Consider the following 20,460-nt stretch of genomic DNA (forward strand, 5'->3'; position numbering starts at 1 on the left):
GAATTTATTTCTTAAACATCAAACTTTCTGATCCTCAAAAGATGCAAATATATACATTAAAAAAGGAACAATGTTTCTTAGCAATAGACAGTAGCGAGAAAGATCTAACCTATACCCTTCCCCCCTTCCTCTCATGTCCCCTGCACGACCCCCTTCCCCAAAAAATATCATCTTTGCTACAAAGATGGTATAGATCTACATTCTTATAGAAGTTACCAACCAAAGGTGACTTCAAAGGGTGCCAGGAACATACTATTAAATATCAGCAGGGATTAGAAGTGGATAGAAGAGAGGAGAGTTTGTTTTTCTATCAATTCAGTGCCAGGGAAACTTTACACAGTGTTGACTACAATATCAACATCTAATCATATCAGAATAGCCCTGTGGATAAAATATTTGGTAGAGAATATATTTTAATAATATTTTAGTAACTCCACCCTCATCTGCTTTAGCAGCAAACCCACTACTCACTGCATAAAACAACCTAGGCTTGAATAGAATGGAGCATTTGAGGAGCTATCCAAAGAGGTGATTCAACAGATGACTTCTAATTGGGTATACAAGCGTTCATACTGCAAATCCATGCTTGTCGGTACAACAAAGTGTTATAATATAGAAAAAAAATTTACCAAGTTTTAAAATACAGTGAACTTTCAAAATTGTCATGAATACTTTATTAAACTTCAGAAGGTAATCTTAAATTTTAGCTTACTGAGCTTCTTAAAAAATATTTAAGCCCTGAGCAGTGGGAAATTAAAAATCTCGGTAATGACTCCAAAACATGCAACCCTTTTTAATATGCTAAATGTAATAAACTCATTCTTCAAGATCTTAGAAAAAAGAACAGTTCCATTCTGTAAAAGGCTGCCATAATTTTAAGCACTTTGGAGTCAAGTGCAAGGTAGATCTTTGAAGCAAAAAATAACATCATCAATCCAAGATATTATTCCATTAATAGTATTGATAGAGTTGTTTCACAATTTAACATATATTAAATCAGATGATTGCTGAAATGTTTCCAAACAAGCATATTAATAAAAATACAAAATAATCTATTTCTGCAAATAAAGAAGAGCGTAATGACTGCTTTCTTATTAAACAGGGACCAACATCACTCAGCTACATCAAGCACTGAGACAGACGAACATGTAGACTGAGGTTTTGGTCTGTTTTGTTTTGAACAAACCATGTAGCAAAATTATGAACTAGTCATGTAGTATCACTACTTTCAAAAATCATGAAAAATGTAACTTCTGAAATTTTACTGTTGTCTTTCACATTTTGGGGGGGAAAAAAAAGTACATGTAAAACGGGCCCTAAGGAATTTTTATCTATGATGGCAAGGCCAGACCAACAGTCGTTTAAAAATCACGATTTTTAATAAGACTAATAAGAAAAATGGTCACTTATGGATAAGTAAAGTGTGAGGTGAAGAAAGCTAGGCAGACAGACATCTGTGAGATGGTTCAAGTTTGAGGTTAACAACTGAGGTATTTAGCATCCAGAAGAATTTTATTAAGAAAACCACTATACAAAATAAGATACCTGGGCTATTCTGAAAATAAACAATGATGTGACTATCACAGATGATTGACTCTTTTGGTAAAGGATTTAAACAAAAATCAAGGGAGATTAAGAAGAAAGGGTTTATAATGAATCTAATTATAAGTGAATGTGAACACCTATAAAAATTAGAAACACAGAAGTTACCGAAAAATAGCTATTTCCATTGAAATGAAAGGAAAAATCACAAACATTATTACAAAATTGGCTAACATTTCAGTATCAAGTTACATCTCTAATTCTAGCCACAAGTATAGAAGGATGGACATGGATTTAAAAGAATGTTTTAATTAATGTTCACTGAAAAATTATCTCTGGTGAAGATGTGAAATTAATGGACCATCTGAAGACTCGCACCTGTGTTTTCATTCTAAGAATATCTACAACCTTTGTTTGCTATGTTCAAGATAGTATTTTGATTTGTCACCTGTAAAATTATTTTAAAATTCAACATATTAATACCTTATTCTAATTCTACAAAGTAGAAGACAATAGGTAGCTATGAAAAGTTGAGAGAAAAGGGACTTTAAGACTCTTCTAAACTAAAAAGAATGTGCCAGGAAGAGCAAAAATGGAGAAAATATGAATGATAAAATTTTATTTATTTGCAATAAAATTTTAGCCATGGAAGGGACCTAAAAAATCTATGGTCGGAGCCCTTCATTTTACAGACAAGAAAAACTGAAATATGAAGGTCAAGTGACAAGACCACAAGACTTTTAGCTTAGGCTCCCCGTATGCTTGGGTAGAGTACCTCAGCAAAACTAATCTTATTACTCATTTCAGCTTTTCAATGTTTCATAATTACTTTGCTTTTCTATCATTCTTTATATTCATAAAATATATATTCCAATAATTTACATTTTACACTTTAAGATTCTTTGCACATTAGTTTTATCATCTGACAATGCACAACTGAGACAAAGTTTCATAATTATTTCTATTTAAAATTATGTTTCATTTAAAGAGCGCCACCAACTTTTAAAAGAAAAGAAATGTCACTTTAAGCTGGCATGTGGAAAAAACCCTCTAGCTCTATGCATGGGATTTTATGTAGCTATTTACTCTAGTCCATGAAAAACATACTTACCATGGCAGCCCCTGCATCACACGGTACATGTGTACACGATACAGAGCACCTACTTAAAGAAACACACTCACCAACACATACTGTAAACTTTTGCAAGTATTACAAGGGGAAAAACTTGTTTTTTACTGTAAGCAGACTTCTTGCCAATTTTTTCAGAAAGGCAGTTTGGACTGATTTGCTGCTTTTGGTTACATTTTCAATGAAGAGGGGAAAATACTGTAGGTTGGCTTGATTTGATCTATGTTGACAATAGTCTTACTTTAGAAAACTATGCCCAAAGGACTCATCATGATTTTTCTTGTCCAAATGCCCCTTTAAATAAAATTTAGTTGATTTCACACATTACAAATTTCACATACCAGGACCCTCAAATAAACTGTCGATGTCATGAGTGCTATGACCTACTTATCACTGCATAACTGTTCAACTTAAACTGAAAAACTTTGCCACAATGCATAACCCTTATGCCAAATAAATGATCTTAAGTCATTAAAATGAGACTATTGTCAAGATAAGCCAACACAACGATCAACCATAATGTAATTTTAATTACTGCGTATTTACAATATATTCTTGGAATAAGAAACGTAATAAGTGCAAAAGACAGCTGAAGTGGCTTTGTCAGTTTTTTCTTCTCTATAATGGTGGCTAAGCGAATGAGGTAACAGTGGCTGCTTGCATTTTTCACATGTAACAAGTATTCAATGATCCCAAAGGGAAATAAAAATTTGAAAAAGGTTTAATCCATGTTTTGCTTCCTAGACTCCTGCCTAAACCCCTGCTCACATGCAGCCTAAGTGTGCTCAAAGACAAAAATCTGAAGGAAAAGAATCCTTCCAGGAAATAAGCATCTTTAAAATAGGAGGAAAAGAATTAACTTTTTTTCTTTTCTAAATATGAAAACAATCCCAAAATAATAAATCATTGTGAGCAAGCAGATTAGATTTATCAGATACTCCAAAGGCCTTCAGAAAAGATCCCAATCTATCAACACCATGGTTGTAAATAATCTAAGAGGAATGACTTCAGTTTTGATAGGAGTTAAAACAAATGCAGCCACTACAAGATGGCTGTTGTGAAATAATTTGTTAAAATAAGTACTCATTTAAAGCTGGCTCTATGCTCCTTCAAGTGTATTTATACCACATAAGGATTAAAAAATGAAATAAAAAGAAAACCCTTTTAACTGGTTACTAACAGGTTTACAAAAGTTACAGAAAAAGCACAGCTACTGGGAACACTCATTTATCATTAAAACCAATTTCATGACAAGAATACTGCAGGATATACTTACTATTAGGCTTTTAAAAATTCCACTGCAGACATTGTCTGCCTCTGAAGTGGCTATTTCCTTGCTTTTAAGCACTAAAATATTATTAATCTAGAGTTCTGTTTTCCTGATTTGATCAAAACAAGCTACTATTACTTTTAATGTTTCCAAACTTGAATGAGTTGCTTTTGAAAGAAGTAAGCTTGTTAAAGAAACTGGAAACTAGATAAAGAAAACATACCTTTGGTTCTAAAAAGCAGCCTCTGAAGTAGCGATACTGAACTGACACTCCTCTAGCGAGTACAATGGTCGCTTTCCATAACATGCTGTGAGGAGAAAAGGCAGAAGCATTAATATCCGACTGAAATGCATAAAGACCTCATAATTCATAAAACCCCTCCAGCAAGGTCTGTGACCAACACCACTTATTTATTCCTACAAAATTATACTCCAGGCCCACAGGGCACCAAGCGCTGGGGAACACAGTGAGGACTCAGTCAGAGAGCGCCCTATCTTCCAGCAGATTGCTTTCTTGTGAGGGTAGACAGACAAATAACCAAACATTCAGAGTAAGGGCTATTTGACCTTTCCGACGTGACAGGAAGTTTTGGAGGAGAAGCCTCAATGAGGAAGAACAGTCTGAGAGGAGTCCTACATAACGAGAAGGAACCAGCCATACAAAGACAAGAAGTATTCCAAACAGAAAAAATAGCACAGAGATGGAAGCGAGAGTCAGAATCTTCTCGGACTTCCCACTTAGTTGGAGATGTTACAAGGCTGCTAAGAGGCTCGGGCTGAGGCAGGCGAGCTATCCTCAGGTTCCCAACTGTCCCTTGTCCTGACCGTCCTGTCCAGCCTCTGGCTATTTCCCTAGCCAAGCAATTGGGATTGTATCTTACTTGTTTCAACTCAATGTCTTCCTCTGAACTATGCTATGCTAACACAGTCTACTGCTACTCTAAAGCTTTGACTCAGCAGTCAAAGCAGTCACTACAACTCATGATTATAACTGGTTTTTATTACCTTCCAATCATAGACCAGTGGTATCCCAAGTGTGATCTGAGGATCATCAATATCACCCTGGAGCTTGTCAGAAATCCAAGTTTTCAGGCCACACCTAGACCTACTGAATTAGAAACTCTGGGGGGAGAGTCCAGCAATCTGTAATTTAACAAGCCTCCAGGTGACGCGGATGATGAACACTTAAGTTTGAGAGCCACTGTCATAGACCATTACCCAAACATTAATTTGGCATGAACAGTTTAGTGAATAAACAGCAGCTCCAAATGTTCTTCCATGATACCAGATGGCTAGCACTGCTCCCCACCTGGCTCTGCCCGGGCAGGCTTCAAGGCACTATCCTCACTCGGACTCAATCCTGATTCCTAACAAAATATCCATAACCACCTGTCACCCATGGTCAACAATTTGATAAATCTGGTAGTAATAAAATACATATGCCCTGGCTCCGCCCTGGGAGACTCTGATTTCAGAGGTCTGGGAGGAGCCTGGTCGTGTAGAGTTTGATAAACCTTCACAGGGTCTGTGAATATAGAAGGCTGGTTGAGGGCCACTGCTGTGAAAGCAAGAAAAGCAAATGCTGGGCACATGCACCCTGCTACCTGTCCCTGATAAGCCTCCGAGTCCTTTTCAACACAGCATTCCAGCCAGACTCTACCGACTCTGAGGTAAAATTACGTCCCATCTCTGCTACCAAAAAAATGGCAAATTTCTAGTACTATTTCATTCAAAAAATGGTCAGCAAGAGTATGTGAAGCCACCCCAGATGTGTACAGCAGAATTAGTGGGAAGCTCTGAAAACTGTGCTGCCCCCCCCCAATGCACTAGTCCTCATTCCCCAGGGGTAGGATCCAGACTTATTTATTTTTTAAAGCCCTCACAAGTGAGTCTAATGTGCGCCCCTGGTTAAGAAGCACTAAATGAAAAGAGATGGAGAGAGCAAAGCAATGAGTTTTTTTATTCCACTTCCCTAAGTAAATGTTGCAAAGTTAAAAATGAACCAGAACTGTTCGGTGCATCAAAAATAAACATAATCTGATGAAATTCAAGAAAAGTCAAGAAAGAGGGGCAATGAGCCTTAGTGCACCTGCCTGATTTTGAATGCCCTCATATTCTCCCCCAAAATACCATGCAATCTACAAGAAGAGCAAATAAAACCACAAGTGACCCACATTTTCTGCATTATTAGGAAACCATACTACGACTTTCAAATTATCTGTAAGTTGAAAAAAAAATATATCCTAACAGAGCTCTGTCACTACAAGCCTATGGGTCTGGAGAGCCTTAAGAGACTCTGAAAAAGAGCTTTGTACAAAGGGCTTAGATGCACAACACACTGAAATCCAAATAAACACAATGCTAAAACACAAGAATGGTGTCCAAAGCAAATGCCTTTTGTATCCTCTTGTATCATCTACTTCCTTTCTCCATGTGAAACACTGTTTATCTGCCATACATGAATCGATTACAAGTCAGTGTGCGTCAGCAAGGTAAAGTGGCTGGTCCCTTCAAGTTACGTAGGTAAATGTTATCTCATCTGTTCACATAACTTTGACCAGGTTGGCTGAAATGGACTTAAGACAGGTGACAGGGCAGCTCAAGTGTTCAGAGCAAGGTGTGTTTAGGAAAAGTTCAGAAAGACATAAGGTTTTACTTCAGACAGGAGTGGCTGATCTGAAAATGGAGGAAAAAACAGCCACTTGAAGGGAATAAACATTTCGTTCCTCTGCGATCCCAATATTATTTACCAATAAAACTTTACTTATAAAAACAGCTGAGAAGTGGCTGAGAAAATGTGTCACACTAATGACAAATAGGAAAAGGATGTTTTATAGACTTTTTTTTTTTTTAAGATTTTATTTATTTATTTGTGAAAGTGTGAGTGTACAAGCAGGGGGAGCAGCAGGCAGAGGGAGAAGCAGGCTCCCTGATGAGCAAGGAAACCAATGCGGGACTGGATCCCAGGACCGTGGGATAATGACCTGAGCCAAAGGGAGACGCTTAACTGACTGAGCCACCCAGGCGTCCCTGTTTTTCTTTTCCTTAATTTGCATTATGGTACTGTATTGTTATTTTCTTTTGCTTTGCCAGCAGTGGTCCTCAAACTATCTGCTCTGAAGGACCCAGTGTTTGTTTGCTTGTCTGTCCTGTAACCAATACTTCTGATCTATGTATCCAGCACAAAAGAGATGAGTCCACAATGACATGCATCAATGTCCCAGCAATGTCAAAGTGCTATAAACATTTCTAAATGCTTGCTCTTAATTTTTGTATTTTTCATATAATGCACTGATTATTAGAAAAACTGAAGTTTTTTTCTCTAGCACTGGCCCACAGGCCATATTTTCAGTAGTACTGCTCTACATGGAAAACAATTTGCGTTTAATAATCATGTAATCTGGTGTTTCTCCCTAGGGCCACTGCATATATTTGCATACTGTTTAAGATCTCTCTCCTTACCTCCACACATACATCTTTTTTTTTTTTTTTAAGATTTTATTTATTTATTGGACAGAGAGAGACAGCCAGTGAGAGGGGGAACACAAGCAGGGGGAGTGGGAGAGGAAGAAGCAGTCTCCTAGCGGAGGAGCCTGATGTGGGGCTCGATCCCGGAACGACGGGATCACGCCCTGAGCCGAAGGCAGACGCTTAACGACTGCGCCACCCAGGAGCCCCCACACATACATCTTGACAACCAATAACACTTCCAAATATCCCCGAGTGAAGAAGTACCATCTTTGTCAATATTCACTGATTCTGTCCTAACCCCTTTACCATACAGATGAGGTAACGTAGGCCTAGAGAAATTTGATCTGCCCAAGATTGCAGTTAACTGCAGAACTGAAACCAGCAACCAGGACCTTCTTTCCCCAGTACAATGCACCAATACACTTCTGCTAACTTTAGTGCTATATTTAATATCGGTTGCAAACACATTTCAGTACATTAGCAAAAATACCTGTTCCACTCTCTGCTATAGAAAATTATTTTATAGGCTAAAGCAAAAATCAGATCTTTTATCAAGAATATGTACTGAGAGGGGCTCAGGTGGTTAAGCATCTGCTTTTGGCTCAGGTCATGATCCCAGGGTCCTGGGATCGAGCCCCGCATCGGGCTCCCTATTCAGTGGGAGCCTGCTTCTCCCTCTCCCTCTGATTCTCCCTCTGCTCATGTTCCCTCTCTCTTTCTCTCCCTCTCAAATAAATAAAATCTTTAAAAAAAAAAAAAAAAAAGAATACGTACTGAGAGGCACCTGGGTGGCTCAGTCGGTTAAGTGTCTGCCTTCGACTTAGGCCATGATCTCAGGGTCCTGGGACCGAGCACTGTGTCAGGCTAGCAGGGAGTCTGCTCCTCCTTTTCCCTTTGCACCCCCCTCCACCCATGGCTGGTGTGCGCATAGGCCTGCTCTCTCTCTCTCTCTCAAATAAATAAATAAAATCTTAAAAAAAAAAAAAAAAGAATATATACTGAGAGCCAAAAGATAATACCTAAAAAAAGCTTTAAAAAAATAAGAAATAGCAATATAAGCCTGTTATTTAGAAATAGGGTGGTAACTACCAAGAACCAGCCAAAAGCTGAAAATGGCTGAGTTGGGAAATTGAGAAACATAGAACTTTTTTTTTTTTTTAAAACCAACCTTGTACAACTACTTCACTCTATGCACATGCAAGAACTGTCATAAAAATTAAAACTAAGAGAGGAAAACTATATGAAGGTATCTTAGAAACCCCCCCTAAGTTTCTAATCTGGGTGTCACAGCTATTCCATAACCTGATATTTCTCTTCTTACCTTTCACCTGTCTCATTTTCTGGAAGAAGAGCCACGGCATTCTGAGGACTCCAGTTTCCCAAAGCATCACAGCTTCCACATATGGCAAAAACTTCTCCTAAGAAGCAGAACAACCAGTTACAGTGGGCTCAGTAAGAAGGTTCCAAAATTTAGTTTTAGGAAGCAAGGGAAGAGCCGTCAGCTGCACTAGTTCACCTGGATGCAGGGTCACCTTTCGCAGACGTGGAGGAGCCTCACTGGAGACATGCGTCACCAACACCCATGTTCTCACCTTGACCTACGTCTACAGAGCCAAAGGGGGGGTGTATAGGGATGAACTATTCTTCACTTGTTCAGCTACTTAATTGAGCCAATAACAAGCACCAGGAAGACAAAGTAGATCATGCCACAGTTCCTGCCTTCAAGGGAGCATCCAATTTAAGAAGGCACACACTAAATGCATATAAGTATTCTAGAGAAAAGTAACCAATCTTTTCCAGGAACTCAAACAGTGGCTACTAACAAACTAAAGATTAAGAGAATTATCAATGGGACAACAACAACAACAACAAAATCCTCAAAACAAAGACTTACATAGTGAAAAATCTAGTTTTCCTTACTAAAATAATGACTATTGTTTCACCTGAACACTTCTCATCAATAGACAAACCAAAATATAGCTGTCACCTATATGTGCTGAATTGTGTATATTCAGCAAAAGTCTACAACTTCAAGGTGCCTGGCTTGTTTAGTCAGTTGAGCATCTGACTCTTGGTTTCGGCTTAGGTCATGATCTTGGGTTGTGGGATCAAGCCCCACATGGGCTCCACACTGAGCAGGGAGTCTGCTTAAGATTCTCTCTCTCCCTCTCCCTCTGGCAACCCCCCCCCCTTCTGCTTGCACATGCTCTCTCTAAAATGAATAAATCTTAAAAAAAAAAAAAACTTCTTGGACATAAGAATGGAGAAATCTTTTTTTTTAATGTTTTATAATCTTGAATTCTTTTTTTTTTTTAAAGATTTTATTTATTTATTTATTTATTTGACAGAGAGACAGCCAGCGAGAAAGGGAACACAAGCAGGGAGAGTGGGAGAGGAAGAAGCAGGCTCCCAGCAGAGGAGCCTGATGTGGGGCTCGATCCCATAACGCCGGGATCACGCCCTGAGCCGAAGGCAGACGTTTAATGACTGAGCCACCCAGGCGCCCCAAGAATGGAGAAATCTTTAACTTACATAGCAATACATTCTGAATTACTATAATTAAAATTCATAAAGAAAAATATAATGAATGGAGGCCAAGTGAACAAAGTTCAAGACAAACTCCTCCACATTCTGAGTGGCTTTTAGGCACTAATGTAGTAAAGCCAGAATTGTAGTTGGCTTTAACCACCTGTGTGATGAGTATTCTGTAAGCTTGGACTGTCTAAAACTTAACTAAAACTTCGAGCGCGATAATCACTCAGGAGTTTGGGGGGTTCTAAATACATGTCTGTCAAGCATAGAGTGGTGACATATAAAGATTTCATGTCAAAATATTCACTGATCCTTTAGAGTAACCAATTTTGTTATGTAATTAACTTAGGTTATCACCACCTTCTCTGATTAAAAAGAAAGATAAACACAGTTGCTAAATACAAGTATTACTTCCAAAAGTCACACACACGTTGCTGTGCATAGTCCTCTCTGACATTCCCATCTGCTACTATCTTCCCTCTAGTCCTTGAGACTAAGACCCTCGTCAAGCTCACCCTTCTAGGGCGAATTATGTGGCTGGTCCATACGCCTGACATGGCGAGCTCCTTCTCCCTTAAACTACCTGTGTACCGTTCCCTGAAATGGTATGACAGACACAGCTCCACAGTCTTCTCTCCACAGAGAAGGCTACACACTGGACTAGAGGTGAGCTCTTGACCCAAGTGAGCCAACCTATCAGCTGACTAGCAATCTTCTATCTGCAGAATCCTGCCCAGAGATGGGAGCTCTCTACCAGATCATCTTGGCTAAGAATCTGAACTTGGACAAACATACACTGTCAACTGCTCTGATGGCTGCTAGACCAAAGATGCTGGATATACAGAGTGAATCATTTATTTATTCTTTGAACACATATTTACCCCTGCTCCGAGCCAGGCACTGTGTCAGGTGCATGCGCTCAGCATGAAAAGACAAAGTCACAGTTTCACAGAGCTTACAATCTATCCATAAACAAATTTACTCAAATAATCCCATAAAACCTGTAAGGTACTACAAAAAGGCCCGGAACCCTGAATTTCACAGAGATCCTAACCTAGCTAAATGTGGGCTTGGAGTTAAGGAGAGTTAAGGGGGAGAAGGGAGGCCACAGAGCTAGACGGAGGATACAATTTGAGAAAGGCCCCAAAGCGGTAAAGAATGTAACAGATTTGAGGAACTGGCCAGTACAGTGAGTATATTAAATAAGGAGATACATACCCCAGGCGTGATACTATTTTGATATGCTATTTACCCTAAAATTATTTCACACTGCTTTAGCAGACAGCAAAAAATACAAAAAGCCAAAAAATTTACAAATAGGGAACAAAGTTATCTTAGCCAAACATTTCACCAACGTCGCGCACTAGCAAAATTCCTCTCCTCATTTTCAAGTTATTTAAAAATCATAGTCCAACCATCTTCATCCTGTGCAAGATTAAATAAATTCATAGCTTTCTTGGAAAATATGAGATTAAGACGTTTACTATTTTTTTTTCCTAAGTTTACTATACTCCAAGCACATTTCTGAAATCAGGTAAGTCCTAAAGACAGTTTCATCTAAAAATTAGGCCTACTGTAATAACGAACTGCATATTTAAGATAATCAAGATAAGAAAAATATTCATTTAAAATTTTGTTTTAAAGTAAAATTTTACAATACCTGGTAACAGAGTTCCTCTTATTTCAAAGGTAACCTGAGAAGGTGTCATTCTGATGGATTTATTTTACAGTGTTGAGCTAGGAAGAAAAAGAGACAATGTCATTTAAAATCTACAAAAATCTTAGCTCTAGATAGCTACCACCAAGAAACAAATTAAAAAACAAAACAAAACACAAAAATAAATAAACCAAAACTGTGAATAAAAGATTTCAGAAAACTCACATATAAAGGCTGAATTATTTAGGAAGTACCTAGCAATTTTTAAGGCCTAATGTTAAAACCTATTCTGTGTGTAGGGACCAGAAAAACTGCAAAATAAGTGTGTCCAAACATTTTTTTTAAGGATTCAAGATTCTCTTGTTACAAACTTTCTCTTCTGATAAGCAGCTGTTCTGAACTCAACCTATCTTTCCCCACCAGGCTCATGTTATGGAGAAAAAAAAAGCAAAACAAAAACAAAAAACAACTACAGATAGGAAAAAAAACTTGGCTCAAGAGGACTTCTACTTCAATAAGGTTTCAACTTTAATAACAAGGAAACAACTGAAGAACCATTAAGTAACATTCACTGAAACAAACTAGTTATGTTCTGCAACAAGAGGCAGGTTCTGCTTCTAAGTAATGTAACTAATAACTTAAAAAAAAAAACACACATTCCCCCATAAACCACTCTTTTCAGATTTTCTCTGTATTAACCATAGGACTATCATGACTCTAGTTCTGCAGACTCAAATTTAGTGTCTCAACTCTCCCAACTATTACCAAACCCTGTTGATTCTAATTGATCTTACATACATGACTTTCTTTCTCTGGTCTGAACTTCATTCAAAATCCTAAGTACCCTAACCTGTGTTTTGGCTTCTGTCTGACATTTTATGTCAGAATAGTCCTCCTTATGTCCCTGACTTGGAATTACTTCAATTACTTACAGAAATCTAAACCCCTAATCCTTTGATGTCCTATCCACATTTTCTCTCTAGCTGATTTTTCATTTCTTGGTTGTTTTCCCCAACCAAACCAATCTGTTTACCACCCCCTAGTTTAAGTGCCTGAGGGAAGATACAACATTTTTAAAAATATACACATATCAATTCTAAAGGAGGCTATGTAACTTATATATAGAAAGAACACATACTCTACACAAGGACAGAGCATATTCTATATAACTTTTCCAAACCCTCCTCAAAATGCTGTGCCCCAATTCACCAATATCCCTAAAATAATTCCAATGTCTTTACTCTGCATCATTTCATTAATTTACCAACTTCAATGTTATCTGCATTTATAATACATTATTTTAAAAATCAGAGTAATTTTCATAGTTATTCATTCTTTTATTTCTCCTTTGCTCCCTTTCCCTCCCCATGAACGTATACTCAACTCTGCAATAACCATTCAGTGAACACTGCTGCTCAGGTTACTACACTTCCAAGTCAAGGTAGATCTGTAGCAGCAGTTCTCACTGGGGACAATTCTGCCCTCCAAGGGGTATTTGGCAATGTCAGGAGACATTTTTGATCGTCACAACTGGGAGTGATACTGGTGGCATCTAGTGGGTAGAAGCCAGCAGTGTTGTAAACACCATGCGATGCACAGAACAGCTCTCCACAAATCATTGTCCAGCTCCAAATATCAACAGGGCTGAGGCTGAGAAACCTGATCCACAGGGGGCTGCTATGAGCATCAAGAATCCAGACTCAATGTTAGCTACAAACTAGTTATCATCCCACTTACATCAATGATAAAATGTAAATGTTGAATATTCATATTAAGCAAGACCACCAGTCCATGTGGTTTCATATCACCTGAATACAGAATTCCCTACTTGATAACTCTACCATTGCAGTTAGAAAACCCAAGACCGTGCACTAGAGAAAATCGTCCTTGATCAAAATAATTTGTGTCTAAGAATAAACATAATCTATTTAAAGCATATACATCCAGTTCTAGCACTACCAAAGAATGTTCTAAATCTAAAAATAGCTGTAGATTGTTAACCCCCTCATTAAGCAATCATTATCCAAGTATCTTATTAGCTCTCCTTTAACATGACGTCTGATAGGAATCAGAGTACTAACTCTAAGAATAGGAATATTTCCTTTTCTAATAATTAAATAGTTCACTGAAACACCGCACTCTTACATTTATGTCATATAAAGAAACCTCAAGACTAGCAAAATAGCTTGGGTTTTATGTAACTGAATTAATTTTGAGACACAGAAAAAGCCCCATCATCCAGCAAAACTGCTGAATAACCACCTTAATCTCAACCTACAACTTCTACTTTCACCCAGTGTTTACTGTCACAGTTTTCAACAAAGGACTACATAATCTCATCTCCATAATTACATAGCTGCTACTCAACTATTTTCTGATCGATTTTAAATATCTATTTTAGCCAATTTTAGGTAAATCAAATGTAATTATTCGTATGTATTAAAATCAACAACTGGCACAAATTACCTCTGAATTTCTACTGCATTGAATGGGAAACTTACATAAATTCAATTGATTATTAAAATTGACTTTCACTCTTAAGATTGCTGGTAAAAGTGGCTATCGTAACTTGGCTATAAACAGCTACAGTAAACGTACTGTACAAAACTCTACACACAAGCCCCAAAATACCCCCCCAAAAAACCTCCCTGATGTCAACGAAACGTCATTTTCCACTTGGATTGCCAAAAGTCCTATAGCCTGGTTTAATTTCCTCTCCTCCTCCTCCCACAATTTAATACCATACCAAATAAAAGCCTGGGGAGCTGCTCCTACACCAGTTTACTTGATCATGGACAGAGGCCAAAATTCTGGTGCAGGATTGGCGTGCACAATTTGGCACCCAGCTACCACCAAAACAGTAGTGATAAAGTAAAATACTGTCCTGTTGCAGAATGCAAAATTTACACACCCACCAACACTTCCTCTTCTCCCAAACAAGAAAAAAAAAAAAAATCCCAACCTGGACAAGGGAGGACACGAGTAAAATGAAAAATCTAGTCCGTTTTCATGTACATGAGCTGACTGCAATTTAACCAAATCAATTTGTTTTATATGTAACTTCCGTCTTGTGTCTCTTGAAGAGAAATATCAAACAGTATTCTCATCTGAGATTTTGAGCAGCATCTAACTGGATCTTAACACTTTTTTAAAGACTTAAGCCAACTGTAACTTACATTCAAGAAATATTTCAGAGTTTACATTACCTGCCAAAATAAATTCTACTCTATTTTTTTTGGTCAAAGAAACTATTTCAACACATGACCTTACTGGTTTACCAGCTTGAGGAACAAAAGGGATATTTAAGCAAAGCAAGGTACAGGAACATTTAGTTTAGAGCTAAATTGAGATCACAGATATTTTTAGCTAAAATGTGTTTTCCTGGCCAAAAAGAACATGTCTGTCTTCAAGTTTTTTTCAAAGAAAAAAGCCATTTCCAAGTCTTGCTCTTTCCTAGACTCCAGCAGCTTTGGTCCTCATAACTGGCTATAAGGAATATATGAAACTCCTGTTTTCCTGAGTTAATTTCTGTTCATCCTTTTGGAGGATCATTATGACCCCATTATTCTGACCCCAGTATACTTGAGCCAAAATTTTAAACAAATATATGCAGACATGAATGGGTTTTCATAAAGAAAGCATTTCTGGAGATTTCACTAAGCCAGGTTTATTCCTTGTTCAACATTCTAAGCAATGCCGTAAAAGTTTTCCAAATGTTTTCCATTTCACTTTGTCTTGATATTATTTCACGTATAGTTCATGTAGTTTCCTTGGTTAGGTGACATACAAGGATTTGATTCATCAACCTACTTTTCTGTAGGTATCAAATTTTACTCACTCTGCCACTGTCAGATTTCTCTTGTGGTCATTATTTTTCTGTACAGAACTTTCCTAAGTCTTATTTTGTCTAGAATATTGGTTCTCCCTAGTTCTTAAGTCCAGAACGGATAGGTCATGTGCAGTTTTACCTGTTTGCTTTACCCTGAATCATTTGTATTCAGACCATCAGGAGTTGAAAAACGGACTGACAGCCTGTATTTACTTCTCAGCTAAGTCACAATATGAATGGGTAGAAGAGGGCCACAGAAGAGTATGAAGAAAACATCATCAGTTCTAAACATCCTGCTTGGTTCGATCTTTTTCTATGTCGGCACTACATCGGACTCCTACAGCTGCCTCAAAATGAAAGAATTCTCTCCAATTCATGACTGAATTCATGAAGGATTTCCTTTATAACGGGGCAATGGGGTAAGAGGGGGGCTGATGAACTGATCGAGGATTTCCCCCAGAGGTCACCAAGGCAATCTGAAGAGCTTTAGGCCAAGTGCAGTCTTGGAGAGAAGGTGCAGCTGTCCCAAAATTGCATGGAGAGCAAAGATGTCTATTTCTGGGACTCTCCTTAGGATAAAAAGGCACTTCGGTTTTTTTGGAATAACTGAATTATACAAGCATGCCTTCGACTACGTGCTTAGGCAATTTCAGAAAATTAGCAGTTGCCAAAACACTATGAATTACGCATAGACGGATCGAGTGGACGAGGGGCATGCTGCGGGTTAGGGGTGCACAAACGACTTCAGTGGCAATTTTTGTTTCTTCGTTTCTTAAGTTCGTACACTCGTGGTGGTCTTACGCTCTATGCATTCTGGTACAGGGTAAATACTGTACTTACAAATTTTTCAGAGGGGAACTAAGCACCAGGCAACCCGGCGGAATCGTGGCAGCAAACAATGAAAGTCAAAATAGATAAAGGCTGCCCACCGACGAACCGGCGCGAACGTCCAAGCCGCTGTTTCCCCGGAGGGCAGTTCCCGCCGGGGCCGGGGCCCCCTGCTCACCCCTCGCCCCGCCGCGTCCCCGACCGGGCCGCCCTGACAGCTCGGCCGCCACGTGAGCTGCCGCCGCGGCCTCCGCACCAAGCGCCGGGCCAGGCCTGGCGGCCCGCCTCACCTGCCGGGTCCGCCGGTCCGCGCCGTCGTCGCCGCCGCCGCCGCCGCGCTCGAGAGCGAGGGCCGCGAGCCGAGAAGACGGGAGCCCGCCGTCAGCGCCTCTCCAGCGCTCCCCCAGGCAGCCCGCGGCGGCGCCGAGCGGCAGGAAGCGGCTCCGCTCAAACCGGTTTCAGCTGCTCCAGACCAAACCGCCAGGCCACCCCGCGGGGCGGGGCCGGAGGGGCGACGGGGCGGGGCCTGACGTCACGCCGGCGCCGTCCTGGCCAATCGACGACCGCGCGCGGGGGGCGGGCCCGCGCGTTCCTGGAAAGGGCTAGCGTCGGCGACCGGGGGCGGCGGGGCATCCCCGGGGTCTCCCCCGCCCGTGCGTGTTTTCCGCAGACCCGGAGGCCAGCTAGGTGCAGCGCCGGGGCATTCCTTGGTCCTCAAAGCTGCCTTAGGCCGACCAAACGTGGAGGCCGGAACTGCAGTTCTGAACTCCATTTTTTGCCATTCAAAAGTGAGGGAAATTAGCGGGCCTAGTGTTTTCTGGAAACTTACTTTCGTTACAAAACGGCAAGCACATTTGGACCAAATCTTTAAAGCTGAAAACGAGAATTGAGTGACCTAAGATGTTTGAGCGTTCATACGTTTGCAACACAAAGTCTTACAAGGCCAGCAGCATCACCTGGGAGCTGTCAGAATTGCACTCCCAGGACCTTTTCAGTCCTGCCTAATCTAATTTGCATTTAACAAGATCTCCAGGTTATTTGTATGCAAATTAAAGTTTAAAGGGACTTTTCCCAAAGCAAGGCAGACCCTCCCTGCAAATGTACTTTCTCATTTTGTGAAAAAATCAGCCCCACCAAAAAAAAAAGCAGTTTTTTTTGTCTTTTGAAGGTCCCCCCCCAAAATTAATCAGCATTCGCCACTTACCTAACTTAAACTGTTACCTTTCCAGCGTCAAAGATTAACCTTTAATATAAAATTACGTTCTCAATATTTCGTTTAAATCGAGTGAGATACTGAAAATTAAAGAACAACCTTTTTTAGGGGCCCCTGGGTGGCTCAGTCGTTAAGCGTCTGCCTTCGGCTCAGGGCATGATCCCGGCGTTCTGGGAGCGAGCCCCACATCAGGCTCCCCTTCTGGGAGCCTGCTTCTTCCTCTCCCACTCCCCCTGCTTGTGTTCCCTCTCTCGCTGGCTGTCTCTCTGTCAAATAAATAAATAAAATTCTAAAAAACAAGAACCACCTTTTTAGTGGATGTTGAAGAACTCTCGCAGTAAGAGATACTTCCGAGTTACAAGTTTGTTGGAATGAGCCTACTAAAAAAAAGCATTTGTATTAGATAAACGCTAGCTTTAGAAAGAGTTTCTAGTTATATAAATCAAAGTGCTCACAACCACACTTGATATTTCAGCTTGGATGGGATCCCAGAGCATTTCTGACAATGTCACCCATTCAGTTACTAAATAATTATTAAGTGCATGCTTTGTGTTAGGCACAGGATGCAATGGTTTTTTGATGACACTTCTTTTAATCCAAAATTTCTTAAGGAATTAAAATTTCCTCCCAATTATGTACCATTATCTGATAAAGCCTGCTATTGTACATTTCCTAATAGCTTGGAGTTTCATTTCTCCTTGTTAGTCATAGTTCAGTGATGGATTTTTTCCCTTCGAATTTGCTTCCTTTAAATATTTATAATAGACCTTTATTTTCCCGTGATCACCACTTAGTCAAGCTATTATTTGTCTGATGTTCATAGTTCAAGTTGATGGACCCAATCCATGTTCCTTCCTTAAATCCTATTGAAATTATAAAAGAATTATACACATTCGAAAGATGCCATCACTGGGTTGGAAGTTGAGGAACTTCTTCAAGATCTTAAGCCAGTAGCATTTGATGATTGAAAAAATAATGAGAACAGAGAAACTTGGACCCACGCAGGGGAAGAAGGTACTCCTGGAGATGCCATTTTACAAAACCTTGCTAAGAAACTCTTTAATAGTGCAACATATTTACATTACATCATATATTCCCCATTCTGATTGAGATATTGAAATAGAATATAGATAATATATTCTTTCCTCCCGCCACTTCTGGGGAGTGTTAAAATTTTTCAAAACATGGTTAATGAGATTAATTTACTCATTATTTCCAGAAAGGCTCCATATGTATTGAATTTTACAAAAGATTAACATCTTATTTGATTGCATAATGAAATATGTTAATTCATTTGTCTAAAATTAACACTGCTTTATACATTAATTTTTTTTTAAAGTGGTAATGTCGCCAGCTAGACCCCAAGATCTGACCTTTCCTGCCTACGTGCTTGTACTGACCGTGCTCGTACTGACCGTAGTCTTACATTTTCCCTTAAGTTCTCATTTCCGGCTTCCCTCTTAACTCGGGCAAATGAAACTTGAAGCCACCCCTCAGGTGACAGCAACTGCTTTACCAAGACCTCCCTGGCCCAGAGCCCCCAGACCCTTTGAGCTAAACCCCGACTTTAGCCTGTGTAGAGGGACCATGGAGGGACCCCTGGAATGACCTACCATTACCTTTACCTCATTATAAAATTGAAATCTCTGCTCAAGGAGGAGCCTCAGCCTCATTTACATACAATGTAAGCATAGGCATGTTTCTTTAAGGCACATGCGCTGCCTTATACCTGCCCCTATCCACGCTGACAAGACTTCCCTATCTAAATATTTATCCTAACCCTAAACATAAGGTCCCCATTCACCCATTCTCAGGGAGTCATGGCTTTGGAAGCTGTTCTGTGTCATCTCCTTATTTGCTGCAAATCAAGTTCTTTTTTCTTTGTGCAACAACTCACTTGCTGTAGTTTCTGTGACTCACCAGGGAACAAACTAGTGCTGGCTCGGTTACAGTAATGATGTTGATGGAAAAGCTTTAGATCTAGGGGCCAGACCTAGACCTGAATCCTAACCCTCACCATCTCTGACATTTTGACTCTAAATCCTTGAGTAAAAATAACCATTTTTCATATTTCACATCTTCAATTTGAGCTTGACTAAAGTAACTTTTCATCTATAAGTAAGTCATCTGTGGGCCCCATTGTGGGTCATTAACCAGCCCCATATAGATGTTAGCTCAAATTTTCATATTTAGAGTCGCAGGATACCATCTGTAAATGACCAATACATTGGTAAAACTGGTTATCATGGAACAGTCTCTAAAGAAAAATCACCACACGTAACATAAACATAATTACAACTCTGGAAAGCATCTGTCTTATGGACTCTAGGAATCAAGACGTGGTAAAACTAAGAAGTACAAGTTATATCAGAAAGTGCTGAACTGAGCCATTTTGGTTTTAGCGTTTTCCACTTACTATCTTTTGTCTTTCCAAATGCCTCTCAGTCTTGTCCATTCTGCGTTAAAATGGATTCCGCAAGGGAATTCCCTTTACTGCTCAAGTTGTTCAACAGTTGACTGGCTACCATTTTATCATTTTAGTGAAAATAGTGGTGACTGTCCACAGAATGAGCTGTTGTTTTCTGGGCATATCCTTACTCTGAACAAAAGGACTCTAACAGCACCACTACCACACAGCAGCCTCGAAATCCCAGCTGCTCACTCCCAGCTGGCAGCACGCCAGAGAGCCGGGACTGAAGTCCGGAAGACAGAGGTTCTTGGCAATAGTGGTGCATTTATTACGTGAATGATTTAGATGGGGGAGATTAGAAGCAATGATTCTGCTCTTTGTTGTACTCCCAACTTGTTGGCTTATACCATACCATTGTTATTTTTCCTATAAAACAAAAATGAGAGTGAGAACTAACACTTGATTGCTTTTTCTGTTATATCTCTACTTTGCCCTCTTATAATTCGACTCTCAAAGGCCAAGGACTATGTATTATTGATCTTCATATCCCAGCACAGTGCTTGGCACACAGCAGGTATA

General features: G+C 39.6%; 1 protein-coding gene across 2 annotated transcripts in view; it reads right to left on the bottom strand.

Moving 5' to 3' along the window:
• The window catches only part of GPCPD1 (glycerophosphocholine phosphodiesterase 1), a 51,527-nt gene extending 34,782 nt beyond the window's left edge, over nucleotides 1–16,745 (bottom strand). Inside the window, exons 1-4 of one of the 2 annotated variants that reach the window (XM_026503059.4) lie at nucleotides 16,549–16,745; nucleotides 11,605–11,681; nucleotides 8,734–8,830; nucleotides 4,165–4,249 (exon numbers count right to left, since the gene is read on the bottom strand). In XM_026503059.4, the coding sequence (XP_026358844.1) occupies nucleotides 4,165–4,249; nucleotides 8,734–8,830; nucleotides 11,605–11,653 (231 nt within the window). In that variant the 5' untranslated portion in view covers nucleotides 11,654–11,681; nucleotides 16,549–16,745. The remainder of the gene's footprint in view (nucleotides 1–4,164; nucleotides 4,250–8,733; nucleotides 8,831–11,604; nucleotides 11,682–16,548) is intronic. The other variant, XM_044385698.3, reaches the window with a different exon arrangement.
• Nucleotides 16,746–20,460: the final 3,715 nt, after the last annotated feature.

This window comes from Ursus arctos, unplaced genomic scaffold, assembly GCF_023065955.2.
Source record: "Ursus arctos isolate Adak ecotype North America unplaced genomic scaffold, UrsArc2.0 scaffold_16, whole genome shotgun sequence".
NCBI lineage: Eukaryota > Metazoa > Chordata > Mammalia > Carnivora > Ursidae > Ursus > Ursus arctos.